The following is a 13,175-nucleotide window of genomic DNA, read 5'->3' on the forward strand; positions in this document are numbered from 1 at the left end:
TATCAACTTTGTTTACAAAACAGTAAGAAAGCTGGCTGACTTCCCAGAATGTCTGAATGGAGAGCGGAAGCAAAAAGAAAAAAAACCACTCCTTTTAAAATGTACAGTATCATGAGGAGGTTCACACATCTGAACATACGATATTCTATACCTAAGGATTTACATGTATTTAAGGACTCTTAGGGGAGAAATCAACATTAAATACATTAAATACATTGAGACAGCCCATAACACTTCCACATTCTAAACATTTATTGATATAATGTCATTTTCCTTCTTGGTCTTACGCCATTCTCTTGTCCAATCTCTGTCATTTTCATTTCCTCCTCATTTTATCTTTTCCTGTTCTACTTCTCAGATTCTTACCCCCTTTTAGTGGAATACATTCTTCAACTGCTTTGTCAAATTGTCCAGGAGTATAACATTCCCATCTTGATAGATCTCCTTTTTTCTAACCAAGAATTTACCTAGTCTTCTGAACTTTCTCTTTGGTATTAAACTGCCATTAGATTCAAAATGGCTTTATCAGAACTGTTCTCTCTCAACTGCTTTTTTATTAGTAAAGGAAAATGCCTGCCAGATTTTTTGGACTCCTCCCATCAGCCCCAGCCAGCACAGTCAATGATGAGGGATTATGGTTAGTAGGAGTCCAGCAGCATCTGGAGGCCGCCATGTTGGGTAGAATACTGCTGTCTTCCTTGTGACACATGCTTCTCTCTGCCTATGATCTTTCTTAGCAATAGTCTTGGGTGGAACTGAACTGCCTATCATCTTTTCCTCAAAAATAAAACTTACAGTACTCAGCAAATGGTGGTGTCAAAAATTTTGCCCATTACTTACTCCTCTTTCTTTACTCAGTATAGCCATATTTTCTCTTTTTAGATGCAAGTACAGAAACTTCTCAGGAATCTGTAAGAAAGCACTGATAGTCTGCTGTACAGTGCAGTCTTATACATGGCTACGCAAAATTAAGTTCCACTTTGTTCAGTGGGCCTTACTCCCATGTAAGTGTGCAGTAGTGTAGTGGCAAATTCAGAAGTGCAGGGTCCCTTCATGAGTCATGCCACATACCCTCACTCGCTTGCTCTCCAATCATCATCTCCACACTCCTCAGTCCTTGCAGTGAGTGCCTTCTCTCACAATAACAGACATCCCTTGAAGCCAATCAGCATGAAATGGGAGAGTGTTAGCTACTGAGAACAATCTTCTCAGTGGCAGACTCACCTCCCTTCACTCTGATTGGCTCCAATCAGCAAGAAACAACAAGGAGATTCTCAGAAGATTCTTCTCAGTGGCTAACACACTCCCGTCATGCTTATTGGCTTATAGGATGGTGAAGATACAGGGACCCTGCTGGGACCCTGCTCCCAGAAAGTAAGGGGTCTAAGTCCCTCCAAGATCCTGGATGGCTACACCCCTATAAGCGTGCATAGGATTGCACTGTACAGTCTTCTCAAAAATAGCCCCATTGGGTTCCAGTAAGTAGGTAGATTGTCTATTAGCAACTGTATATTAGCAAGGTTACTTTTGTGTGCAATATACTCCACCCACCAGTAGGGAATGGACAAATCTGTCCATTTCAGTTTCTTGTGGTTTCTCATTTTTCCAGTCTTCAGTTCTCCAAAACAGTTTGCAAACTTTTTTTAAAAAAAGCCCAAAGGACCTCATGAAAATTCAACAGCATTTTAGTGCAAATTTCTCCCAATATACACATTCTACATGCAATTTTACGTAATATACTTATTTTTGCACAGGGCATTTTGCATTTTCGCAAAAAAATTATTTTCCCTAATGTAATGTGTTTTTATATGTTATATTCACTGCTTTATGCATTTTATGCATACTTTATCTTAATATTTGCATTTTTGCACACATTGCGTTCTTATGGAGAACTGCATTGAAAATTTTGGGGAAGTGTGAATTTTGAAGGATGGCAGTGCTTCAGTTTGCATGTTGTATTAGAAAGTGTGAATTAAATAGCTTCACCTTTAAATGCAAATTAAATTGAATTCCCCCTCCCTCCATACCTACCAGTTCCAAATCTACAGTGCTTATTTCATAATGGTGCTTGTTGTTTTCCTAAGGGGGACAATTGTAAAATTCCAAAAGAGCAATCCTATACATGTCTACTCAGAAATAAGTCCAAATAAGTTCAGCGGAGCTTACTTTCAGGAAAGTGGCTATAGGATTACTGCGCAAACTGTTTATGGAACAGATGTTAAAGTATAGCTAACTATTACTGTTTTTTAATCAATGTTTTTTCTACCCCTTATTTTTTTCTTTAACAGAAGCTAAATACTTCTAGCTCATCCGAAGGAAGCACAGTTGATATTGGACTTCCTGCTGAAGAGCAACCGGAAGTAGAACCTGAGGAAGCACTTGAACCGGAAGCTTGTTTTACAGAAGGTCAGTATTAAAAATCCGATAGGCTTATGGGGCTTCTGTTTAGTTTTATTGCTGGAGGAAATGAACTTTGAAGGAAAGTGAGCCAAGTTTACATATTTGATATGAGGGATGGCTGAGCTTTTTTGGTTAAGGACTGCATTCACCCTCGGTACATGCTAATGGTGTGCCACAGCACACAGCACACTCGCCCACGTATGCACAGAAGTATACAGCACAGGCAGGCATTCACATAGGCACACAGCCCCCCTCCAGCTAATCTGTGCAGATCAGCTGAGGGTTTATTGCCCCCCCTTTGCTCAACAATCAAGTGGGAGGCAATTTGCATCCCCATCAGGGTGCTGGGCTCCACCCACTCCAGTGCTATATCTGCTTGATTTATTTTTTCTTTTTGCTGATGCTACCAAAATCATGGAGTGCTGGAGGTCCAGAAAAAAAGTTCTTGGGGGGGGCAGATCAGACCCTGATATTGGGGGTTAGCCATACCTGGTCTACATGAAGAAATATTTTCGCAGAAAGACTAGAACTTAATAATTCAGATGTTACTGTGAGAAATAAGAAAGTTGTTGTTCTTATTGTTATCTTCTGTCTTCTCCAAATGTAATATTGTTTAGGTTGTGTACAAAGATTCAAGTGCTGCCAAGTTAGTGTAGAAGAGGGGAGAGGAAAACAATGGTGGAATCTTAGGAAAACCTGTTTCCGAATTGTTGAACACAACTGGTTTGAAACCTTCATTGTCTTTATGATTCTTCTTAGCAGTGGTGCACTGGTAAGTCAAAACAGAAAATACTTAAAAAAAAAAATTAATACCCTTGGAATGATGAGTACACTTGCTGTCAATCATCTCTAGCATCCATTAAATACCTTGCACAAAGTGATCTGTTCACTTTTTTATTTGTACAAGCCATAGGCAGAACCAGAGAAAATAGGATTGTAAGTTACCTACTTGGAAGTACAGAAGAGATGGGAAATCAGTTGTATTATTTAGACTTGTTTCAGCCCATCCATTCAATTATGTACAATATCAGCCTCTGCTAGCTATGTTTTGTTTATAAAAAATGGGGAGGGGGCAGTTGCAGAGACAGTGGTGATATTCATTTGGTATTCCTCTCTGTTGATGGAAGACATCCGTTGGTGGAACAGGGAGAGAGGCCATTTTTTCACAATTCTTCCTCCCCTTGCAGCCTTTCTCAAACTTCCTTTTGAGAACTCTTCCTGACACAACCCTCTGGAGCAGATTTGGTAGAGAGAACTGCGGGGGGGATTACTAAAAACTGACTTTGTCCCTGTTCTGCTGACAGATACCTTTCATGAGTGGAGGGACAGTAATTGGGTAACACGCATAGTCTATAAGATATAGTAAAAGATCCTGTGTTGCCATTACAAGACAGATCTGCAGACAATGTCAACCATTACAAAGATGTCGAACAGATGGACTATTAGTATTCACTGATAGGCAAAAAAAAGGTCAGGGGTAGGGGAGGAAGAGGGAGGGGGGAGGAGGGCAGGTTTGATCATTTGCATGCTTACTGATTTCAGTGGGATTTACTCCCATGCAATCATGCTTAGGATAGGTGAAACTGATCATGGGAAAGGAGGAGAAGAGGGAGGAAGGTAGGGCTGGAGTGGGCAGGGAAAGAGGAAGAAGGAAGAAGGGAGGGGAGGAAGAAGGGAGGAGGAAGGGAGAGGAGAGGGGAAGCAGAGGAGGGAGGGGGGAAGGGCAGGTCTGATAATTTGAATGCTTATTGAGTTCAGTGAGATTTACCCCCGTGCAATCATGCTTAGAATAGGTAAAACTGACCATGGAGGAGGAGGAGGGGACAGGAGAGGGAAGGAGGGGGAGGGGATTGGAAGGAGATGGGGAAGGTGGGACAAAGGAAGGGGATGGGGAGGGAGGGGCAAAGGAAGGGGGAGGGAAGGGGCAAAAGGGATGGGATAGGAGGGAGGAGGAGGGGAGGGCAGGTTTGAACATTTGTATTCTTTTTGAGTTCAGTAGGATTTACTTGTGTACAATCATGCTTAGGATACGTGAAACTGACCTGGGGGAGGGGGAGGGAGGAGGAGTGGGAAGGGGCAGAAGGGGAGGGGCAGGGAAGAATGGGGAGGTAAGAGGAGGGGGAGGGGAGGAAATTGGGTGGGTGGGCACTGGGCAGAGAGAAAGCCCTTTCCTTTCCAAAAGGAAAACATTGTGAACAGAATCATTGTTTTTCAGGGTTTCCCCCACCTTTTTATTCCACAGCAGGCACATGTAGTCTCCCACCCAAATTTAAACCAAAGCTGTCACTGGCCACATCCACACCAGATCTTTATTTCACTTCCTCCAAAGAATTCTGCAAAGTGTAGTTTGTGAAGGGTACTGAGATTTGCTAGGAGACACCCTATTCCCCTCACAGAGATACAATCCCCAGAGGAGGGGCTGACTGTTAAACCACTCTGGCTTCTGGAGTTCTGTCAGGGGAATACGAATCTCCTAGCAACTGTCAGCACTCTTCACAAACTACACTTCCCAGGATTCTTTGGGGGAAGCCATGACAGTCTAAAGTGAAAGAAATGTCTGACATGGTTGTGGCCACTTTGTTAGCCTAGCCAAGCCAAACAGCTGTGTCTGGCTTTTAGAACACCGACAGTTCCTACTGAGCATGCCCAGCATTATAATAGACTTCAACACAAAATTTCTTAAATTAAGTAAAAATCAGCCAAGCATTTTTTTTTACTTTTAAACTGCAGAAGATGAAAGTCAGAGTATGGGGCAAGGCCAGTAATAGGATTTCAGATAGTCTGTGAACATGGCTGAGTTTTAATTAATTTCAGCAAATTACAAGACCACTGCCAGAAAGAAGTCTAACGGGTCTGGATTTTTTTCTCGCTTTTTATACTTTGGACTCTCAGTTCTCTCTGTTTTGTGTATCACCATGAAAACTTAGAGGGTTGTTAAGCAAGCGTTTCTGAGTTCAGGACTATAAGTTTTGTAAGGTTTTGTTTTATTTATTTATTTATTTTTATTTATTTAATTACATTTCTAGACCGCCCTATAGCAGAAAGCTCTCAGGGCGGTGTACAACAAATAAAATCACAATTAAAATATGAGCAAATATGAGTTTTGAAATGAGCTTATGGGAAGCATCAGAATGGCATGGGGGTATTTTCAATTTAACATTGCAGGATGTGAAAAAACCATGCTGGCTATCGTAGACAGCCACTCATAATGGCTGGAATGTGTGTCATTCTCCTTTATTCTAGAGTTAGAAGAACTTCTCTGAAAGGTTTGTGAAAATGCTTTTAAAATCGAAAGGAGAAGGAAGGTGAAATGTAGGGCTTTCTACCAGTCCTACCTTAATAAAAATTAATGCTAAACAATTTGCAGGCATTTGAAGACATATACATTGAACAGAGGAAAACGATCAAGATTATGCTAGAATATGCTGACAAAGTCTTCACATATATCTTCATTCTTGAGATGCTTCTGAAATGGGTGGCATATGGCTATCAAACATACTTCACTAATGCCTGGTGTTGGCTGGATTTCCTGATTGTTGATGTAGGTACCTTACTGTCTTAAAAAAATTTTTTGTGTACAAGTGTGGTGTGCTCCTGTTGTTCAGGGTGTCAGCCCATTAGCCATGACCTTTTCCACAATCTCCATGCCATTCCCCTCTGCTCCTCACCCCTTAAACAGTAAATCAACATTGTGTGCCAATCCTCATGCGTGTGCATGCTCAGTCCTCCTTAGGTTTTTTCCCTCCTAATTTTTTTATACCTTTACAAAGGTTGGGATAACCCCAAGATGACTGATTTCTTCCTACTGTTCATGGATTGTGCCATTTTGGATATATAAGGATCCACACTGTGAAAATGAGTTCAGTATTAGTACTAAACCACCTTCAAAAATTGTTACTGTTATTGAAGTTTGTTTGTCTTCGTTTGGCCTTATTTTATTTTTCACTTTGATCAACATCATACAATGCATACCATAATCTTTTTTTAAAAAGCTGATTCCAGTATAATACTGGCACTCACGGGAGAGAATTTAGTAATGCAGTGATCAGAGAAATAGATCTCAGTTCATGTATACATCACCATAAAAGTTAAGTGGATTTAAAGTTAACATTTCCACACAGAAAGGCTCAACAATGATTCTGTGACTGCCAAATACTGTGTTGGAAGAGGCCTTTTGCAAATAAAATATTGTGGTAAAACTTTACAGTGTATAAATTATTAGCACTGTATTAACAAGATTCCCAGTTAGCATTCTACTGATTTATATTTTACAGCAATGTTGACCAATATGGTGCCCTCCAGATGCTGTAGACTACAGTGCTGGTCGTCCTTGACCATTGGCCATGCTGGCTGGGCCTGACAGGAATTGTAGTCCCAAACATCTGTAGAGCACTACATTGGTCACCCTTGTTCTGTAGCAGCGGTGCTGACAACATGCCCCATCATTATGAATGTAAACCACAGTATCTGGAATGCTCCTTTGCATTTATGAAAAATCATTAAAATCTTGCATGATGATAGAATGCAAATAAAGTCTCTAGTAGAACAACATTTCAATCATATATTCATTTTAGAATATATATGTGTTATGAAAAGGGAACCTAAAACCTAAGTAATTTGGATAATTGTCTCCAGTCTTACATATTTTACTGCAGAGAAAGATTTGCCAGGTTTTTAAAAATAAAATCTTGTTGTATTGAACCTCCCATCTTGTACTCCAGTGGTCCTCCACAACAGTGGAAGTGTGTGTTTTTACGACTCCTTATTGTATTGAAATGCTTCATGTATACACATAGAGACTCAGCTGTGCTAGGCCCCTTTATGCATGTCCAGAGTGAATTGGGGAAACCATTTGGCCACTGCAGTCACCCAACTCTCATGTGTTGGCCTTTTTGGTGGCCGCCCCTAGGCTATGGAACTCCCTTCCGAGTGAGGTGCGATTAGCTCCCTCCTTGCTGTCTTTCCGGCGACAAGTAAAGACTGTTTTATTTCAACGGGCATTTGGGATAGAGAACGACTAGGATTAAGTGTCCTAGGATTGGTGACTACATTATATGGTCTTATTATTTTAAATTGTCTGCTGTTTTTAATGTATGTTTTACGGTTTTAATTTTTCTCAAAGTTTAATTCTATTTTTAACTGTATACTTTGTATGTTTTAATGGTGTGTTGTTTTTAGTTGTAAGCCGCTCTGAGTCCTATTGGAAAAAGGGCGGGGTAGAAATAAAGTTTATTATTATTATTATTATTATTATTATGTGGGAGCTAATGTACGAAGGATCCTAAGTTGGTATAGGAAGTAGGACAATGACCTTTTGAGTGCTTTTAGTCCTGTGATTCCTCCAGACTACACAGTCCTGAATACAGAAGTCTTTAAACATAATATGATGCAAAGGGGTGATTTTCTATTTTCTTTTTAACAGGTATCTTTGGTTAGCTTAACAGCGACTGCATTGGGTTATTCAGAACTTGGTGCCATTAAGTCCCTTAGGACACTGAGAGCTTTGAGACCTTTAAGAGCCTTGTCAAGATTTGAAGGGATGAGGGTAAGATGAAATGAGAGAAAAGTTGATCATAAATAAAATGCATGCCTAAATGTAAGAAACGTTTCATGCATGTCTTAGAAGGAATGACTAATCCATGCAGAAATGCTGCCCTTTCATTCTGTTGCATATTTATCAGTAGTAGATAAGCAAAAGACTTCATTAGTGAATCTTAACCCTCTACACAAAATCACACATTAGCTGTATGCATTTATATTACTTTACTTTCTAGCCAATTTGAGGAGTTTGTCACAAGTGCATTTAAGCAGATTTGCTAATATTTAAAGGTGAGTGGATATTGTGTAATTTGTTCCTGATCAACAAATTAAATATTTGTACCTCATGATCTGGCTTATGCCAACACAGCTGGTTAAAAAATGGTATGCTGCTCTCGTAAATTCAGATCTGTGCATTGTCTTACTATTTGAATTAATGGGGAATTAATTTATTCCCACTGAAATTAATAGTAACACTTACACTGGCTTCAGTTTAGGATTTCATTCAGTAGGTCAAATTTGATTACTATCAGGGCTCCAAATAGGTGCCTCTTTCAGTTTTTAACAGTGAACTACTTAAACATACTGGCATACAAGGACAACTAGTAATCATTCCATATATACAATTCAATAAAATTTAATTTTTTATGGTCTCATCAATTGGACTCAACTTGTTTAAATGAATAATTTAACCAGACAACTTAATGGATTCTTTTTCTATCTTTTTCACAATAGCTAATTATTTTAAAAACAGTTAAAATAATTCCAGCAATTTCCCAGCATTATCTACACAATTCATGCAGTATTATATGTTTTCTTTCTGGGGTAAGTCAGGATCACTGCTTAATATTTATCTCAGAAAAGTTCATTACCACACTACACCCCTGTTCTGTTCCTAAAGTTACAGGGTGAATTTGTGCCTGTACTGAAGTCACCAGTGAAACTCCAAAGCCTTCAGTTGAAAACATTCATTTACCCTCTGTATACAACCTAATCAAAACTGCATGTTATTCAAACCTGTTATTTTTAGAGAATGCTCTTTTTTTTGCCACTTCATGGAAACATAAGAGGAAACAGCTTTTGAACAATGATAAAAGGAAATCTTTCTAATGAGATAGCTGATAACATAGCATGCTGTCTAATTAGTGTTTAGACATAATGCCACATCAGTACCATGAAACAAAATTCTGAATTCTGGAGCTCAGTTCCTCAAATTGTATCCATCAGGTTGCATATCTTTTCTTCAAATTTCTAAGAAGAAATATTGTAAATTGAAACTGACTCGATACATGAATTTCAGGTGCATCTAACCACCCCTTAATTTCAACAAATCCCTTTAAACAAGAAATTCATGAATTGAGAAGTCAGCAGTCGAATAGGGTAAGAGCTGGTCAATTGCTGTAGCATTCACAAACATTCATTCAGTTTTCAACTGACTGTTTGGTTTATCCATGTTCATACTTCTTTTTATTTACTATTCATGAACATTCTTGCAAATATGTTTTTGTTGGCACAAATGTTTGGGGAAATGTTGTCCTTTGTACTTCTAAATAACCTTCAAGAACGGCTATGATGCTAAATGTTCATGTAATATGAGTACCAAGAATATGGCAATCTGAAAAATAATTTCATTTTTCCATTCACAATCTCCATTGTGACCTTAATGCTATTTGGAAGGAACCAAGGAGTTGAGTACACAACGGTATCAGTTTTTCACCATTTCCTGTGCATTTTCCCTCTCTTAAAGGGTTTCTCTCAGTGAGCCAAAGAACAAAACAAATAACTCCTGCCTGATCATACAAAGTTAATTATAAACAGATTAGATGGATAAAGGGTGCTATCAATTTAAACAATAAACATTATTTGTACAAAGCCCTTGGCCAACATTTAGAAAGAGTGCTATACTGTACATTCACAGAAAGTAGTGTTTGTTAATGAATGATTCGTGAACAGGAACTCACATAAATAAAGCCTCAAAACATATCACTGACCAGCTCTCAAAGGAGTCACTGATGTGCTAAACTACACACTTTTTAGACAGTTTTCATTTCAGCAACTTCATTCTGAAGGGACGTGACAAAGGCAGGATTGGGTAGGTGGCAGGGAAATGAGTGCAAATCATTAATGCCTGTTTGTTTTCTTGGAGGAGAGCAGTGGTTCCACGAGAAATGCAACACTGACCTGTGGTTCAGCAAGTCTGAATGTAGCAACAGACTGTGAGTGCTTCCGGATAGGGGCTTAGTATTGAAAACAGGTCATTCAGACATTGCAAACAAGTAATTGGCAACAGGTTTAAGTTTATCGGATTTTCTGCAGAAAGGGTAAATCTGGACGAAACTGAGGGGGGGGAAATTTGGGCAGGCATTTTGGTGCCAACTATGTGAAAAAACCTGCATGCCTGAGCAGCACTGATCCACCCATCTGCAAGCACTCTGTGCCCGCTAGGATGCTTCACAACGTTTGCTATGTGATAACATCTTTATGTCTTAGCAGTAGTGGGCAGCAGGGCAGTGCAGGCAGGGTACGTTTCTCACCTGCCTTCCCAACGCTGACCATTGCTTCCAATTCCTGAGAAGGGAGTGATGAGGCATGGGGAACTCAGCATGCTGTGGCCATGGCAGCAACTGACAGCGACACTTGATGCAGAGAAGACAGGTGTGCAACACTGCCCTGCTATTAAGCACTACTAATCTTCTACAAGACCTTTATGCTGTGGAAATGAGAAGGGACTCAAAAGCTTCTCCAATAGTAACTGCTGTTGGTCTTTTGCAATCTTCACTCCCTGCTTAAATCGTTAAGATCAGATTGTTCTGACAAGCAACATGCAGAGTTTGGCGTAAACTGGGGCTTCATGAGATCTGATTCTGTGGTTGCCTAAGAGTCAAATAGGACTGAAGGCCACTTGAGACCCAAGGGTGGCAGGCAGTAGTACTACAGCCCATTTGTTGCCCGCAACATTTTCAGGTTTTTGTTTTGTTTTGTTTTTTGCTTTAGGAGATGTCTCAATTTGAAGATAATTCACAGGGATGAAAGCTGCTACAAAGTTAAGAAGTGGAACACACTAGGGAAAAATGCTGCATAAAAGACCTTTAATTATATTGACACCCTTTGTAGGCAATAATAAGTACTGTTCAAATTTAAATGAATTTAAGGTAAAATGAAATTAAATTAACAGAAAAACATAAGAAGAGCCTGTTGAATCAGGCCAATGGCCCATCTAATCCAACATCCTGTTCTTACAGTGGCCTTTCAAAGTGGTCTTTTTAAAAACATTTTGTGCTATAAAATGCATTTGGTTTCATTTAATTGACTGGTGGAATGGGCCATACAACATTTTAAAGAGACTTTTCAGTCTTTTCCCATGCCATTAAAACTTAAAATTCTGACCTGTTGTCCCCATGTATTGTTTCAATTTTCACATATTTGCATTCTTATATTTAAATGTGCAAGTTTAGATTAATGTCTCTGTTCAAAAACTGGTAAAATTATTCCTATGCAGATGACAAATCCAAGACCTAAGGATAATGTAAGTCTGTGAAGTATAATTCAGCTATTTCAACACTCACATAGGGACAGAGGAAAATTTCACTAAAGTCAATATTTTTAAAATGCAAGTATGTTCTTTTATTCTGGCAAGTGTTTTAATATTTTTAAAAGTAATTTTAAACCATCCTAACTCCACAGAGGTGCTGGAAGGCAAAGTAAATAATCGCTTTCATGTGAATTAAATCTGTTACAAATTGAGCGCTATATTCTAATCTGAATGCAAGTAGATCTATGCTTATAGCTATCTGCAAAGTGAGATCTGAATATACCTATTGCTTTATATAATGCTCTTGCAGTTGTTCAAAATATGTTTGTTATTGTATATGTAGAAAAATCAATATCCATTGCTTTGCTAAATTTAGACAATAGATTTCTGTAGCAATAAAGCATGTGTTTATGTGTAAATTCACTGGAAGAGGGCATGTTATGCAATGCTTGATATATTTTTCTTAGAGCAGTAAAGCAGAAAAGGAGTTTTTAAAAATTAATCCCACCTTGCAGTTTTAGTTTTGCATGTTTTATGCACATTTCTGGCTGATTGCTTTAAATTTTTATCATATTTCAAATTTCCAGTCCAGTTTCTGAGGCAGCAACATTAAAAAGAAATTGATATCCTGAACATTCCTCTATACAACTCAGCAGATGTGTTTAAAAACGCCTGTTACATTGATACAGTAATAACACTTTTTATAATTGATAGAATCAGAAGCATATTTTAATTTTTTCCAGGTTTAATTGTTAAATTATCTCTGTATAGCTAATTTGTTTTTAGGGGTGAGGCAAGCAGCTAATTCCCCCTTAATCTTTTCCAATAATTGCTTTTCATAGCTTGCTTGTTTCACACAGCTTTTATTCCTTGACTGTTTTACATTATAAGGCAGGGCACAGTGACAAGAAAGAGGAGAAGCATAACTCGAATGTTAAAATCTATGGGTTGGAGTCAAAGGTGCCATTTTGTTCATGAAAGGGCTAATCATACTCCACATTAGAGTGTTATGCCAGAATAACCAAGGCTGTAATCAAGTGCACCAGCAATGGCTAACCTGTGGCTCTCCAGATGTTGTTTGACTATACCTCCAGTCGTCCATGACTAGGGTTGCCAGGTTCAATCCCTGAGACTGATCCTGTTCTTGCAACCCTGTAATAGGAAAAACCACAGGGTGGAATTCTCCCTTCCCCCTGCACAACTTTTAAAGATACAAAAGACCTCTTGGTTGCCAGGCCCAGCCTCCAAGAGGTCTTTTGTATCTTTAAAAGTTGTTCCACCTTGTGGTTTTTCCCATTACAGGGTTGCAAGAACACCTGCACTTGGCTGACTTTCTTTTCTCCTAAAGATACAGGATCAGTCTCAGGGATTGAACCTGGCAACCCTATCCAAGACCATTGGCTATGCCAGCTGAGGCTGATAGGCATTGGAGTCCAACAACACTGAAGGGCCACAGGTTCCCCAACCCTGCTATACCCAACTTGCCTGTACGTTCCTTTAAACTCATTGTGGTTTAAATCTGGGTAGACATGCATAAGAATTTGCTGTAACAGTGAAATCCTAAGCATGTTTACTTAGAAGTAAGTCCCTCTACTAGGTAAATGCGCATAGGATTACGACATAAATCCATTGATCTTCCTTTGGATAAGATCCTTCTGCAAGTGGAAGCATGAAAACTGCTATTAGAATTGCACTGTGTGGAATT

At 39.1% G+C, this 13,175-nt stretch overlaps 1 protein-coding gene across 1 annotated transcript in view; it reads left to right on the forward strand.

Annotated features, from left to right (window-relative positions):
• The window catches only part of LOC133376447 (sodium channel protein type 1 subunit alpha-like), a 95,825-nt gene that overhangs the window by 67,303 nt on the left and 15,347 nt on the right, over positions 1-13,175 (forward strand). Inside the window, exons 18-21 of the mRNA XM_061608582.1 lie at positions 2,289-2,406; positions 3,018-3,172; positions 5,768-5,941; positions 7,823-7,945. Coding sequence (XP_061464566.1) covers positions 2,289-2,406; positions 3,018-3,172; positions 5,768-5,941; positions 7,823-7,945 — 570 coding nt within the window. The remainder of the gene's footprint in view (positions 1-2,288; positions 2,407-3,017; positions 3,173-5,767; positions 5,942-7,822; positions 7,946-13,175) is intronic.

Source organism: Rhineura floridana, chromosome 2 (genome assembly GCF_030035675.1).
Source record: "Rhineura floridana isolate rRhiFlo1 chromosome 2, rRhiFlo1.hap2, whole genome shotgun sequence".
In the NCBI taxonomy this organism is placed as follows: domain Eukaryota; kingdom Metazoa; phylum Chordata; class Lepidosauria; order Squamata; family Rhineuridae; genus Rhineura; species Rhineura floridana.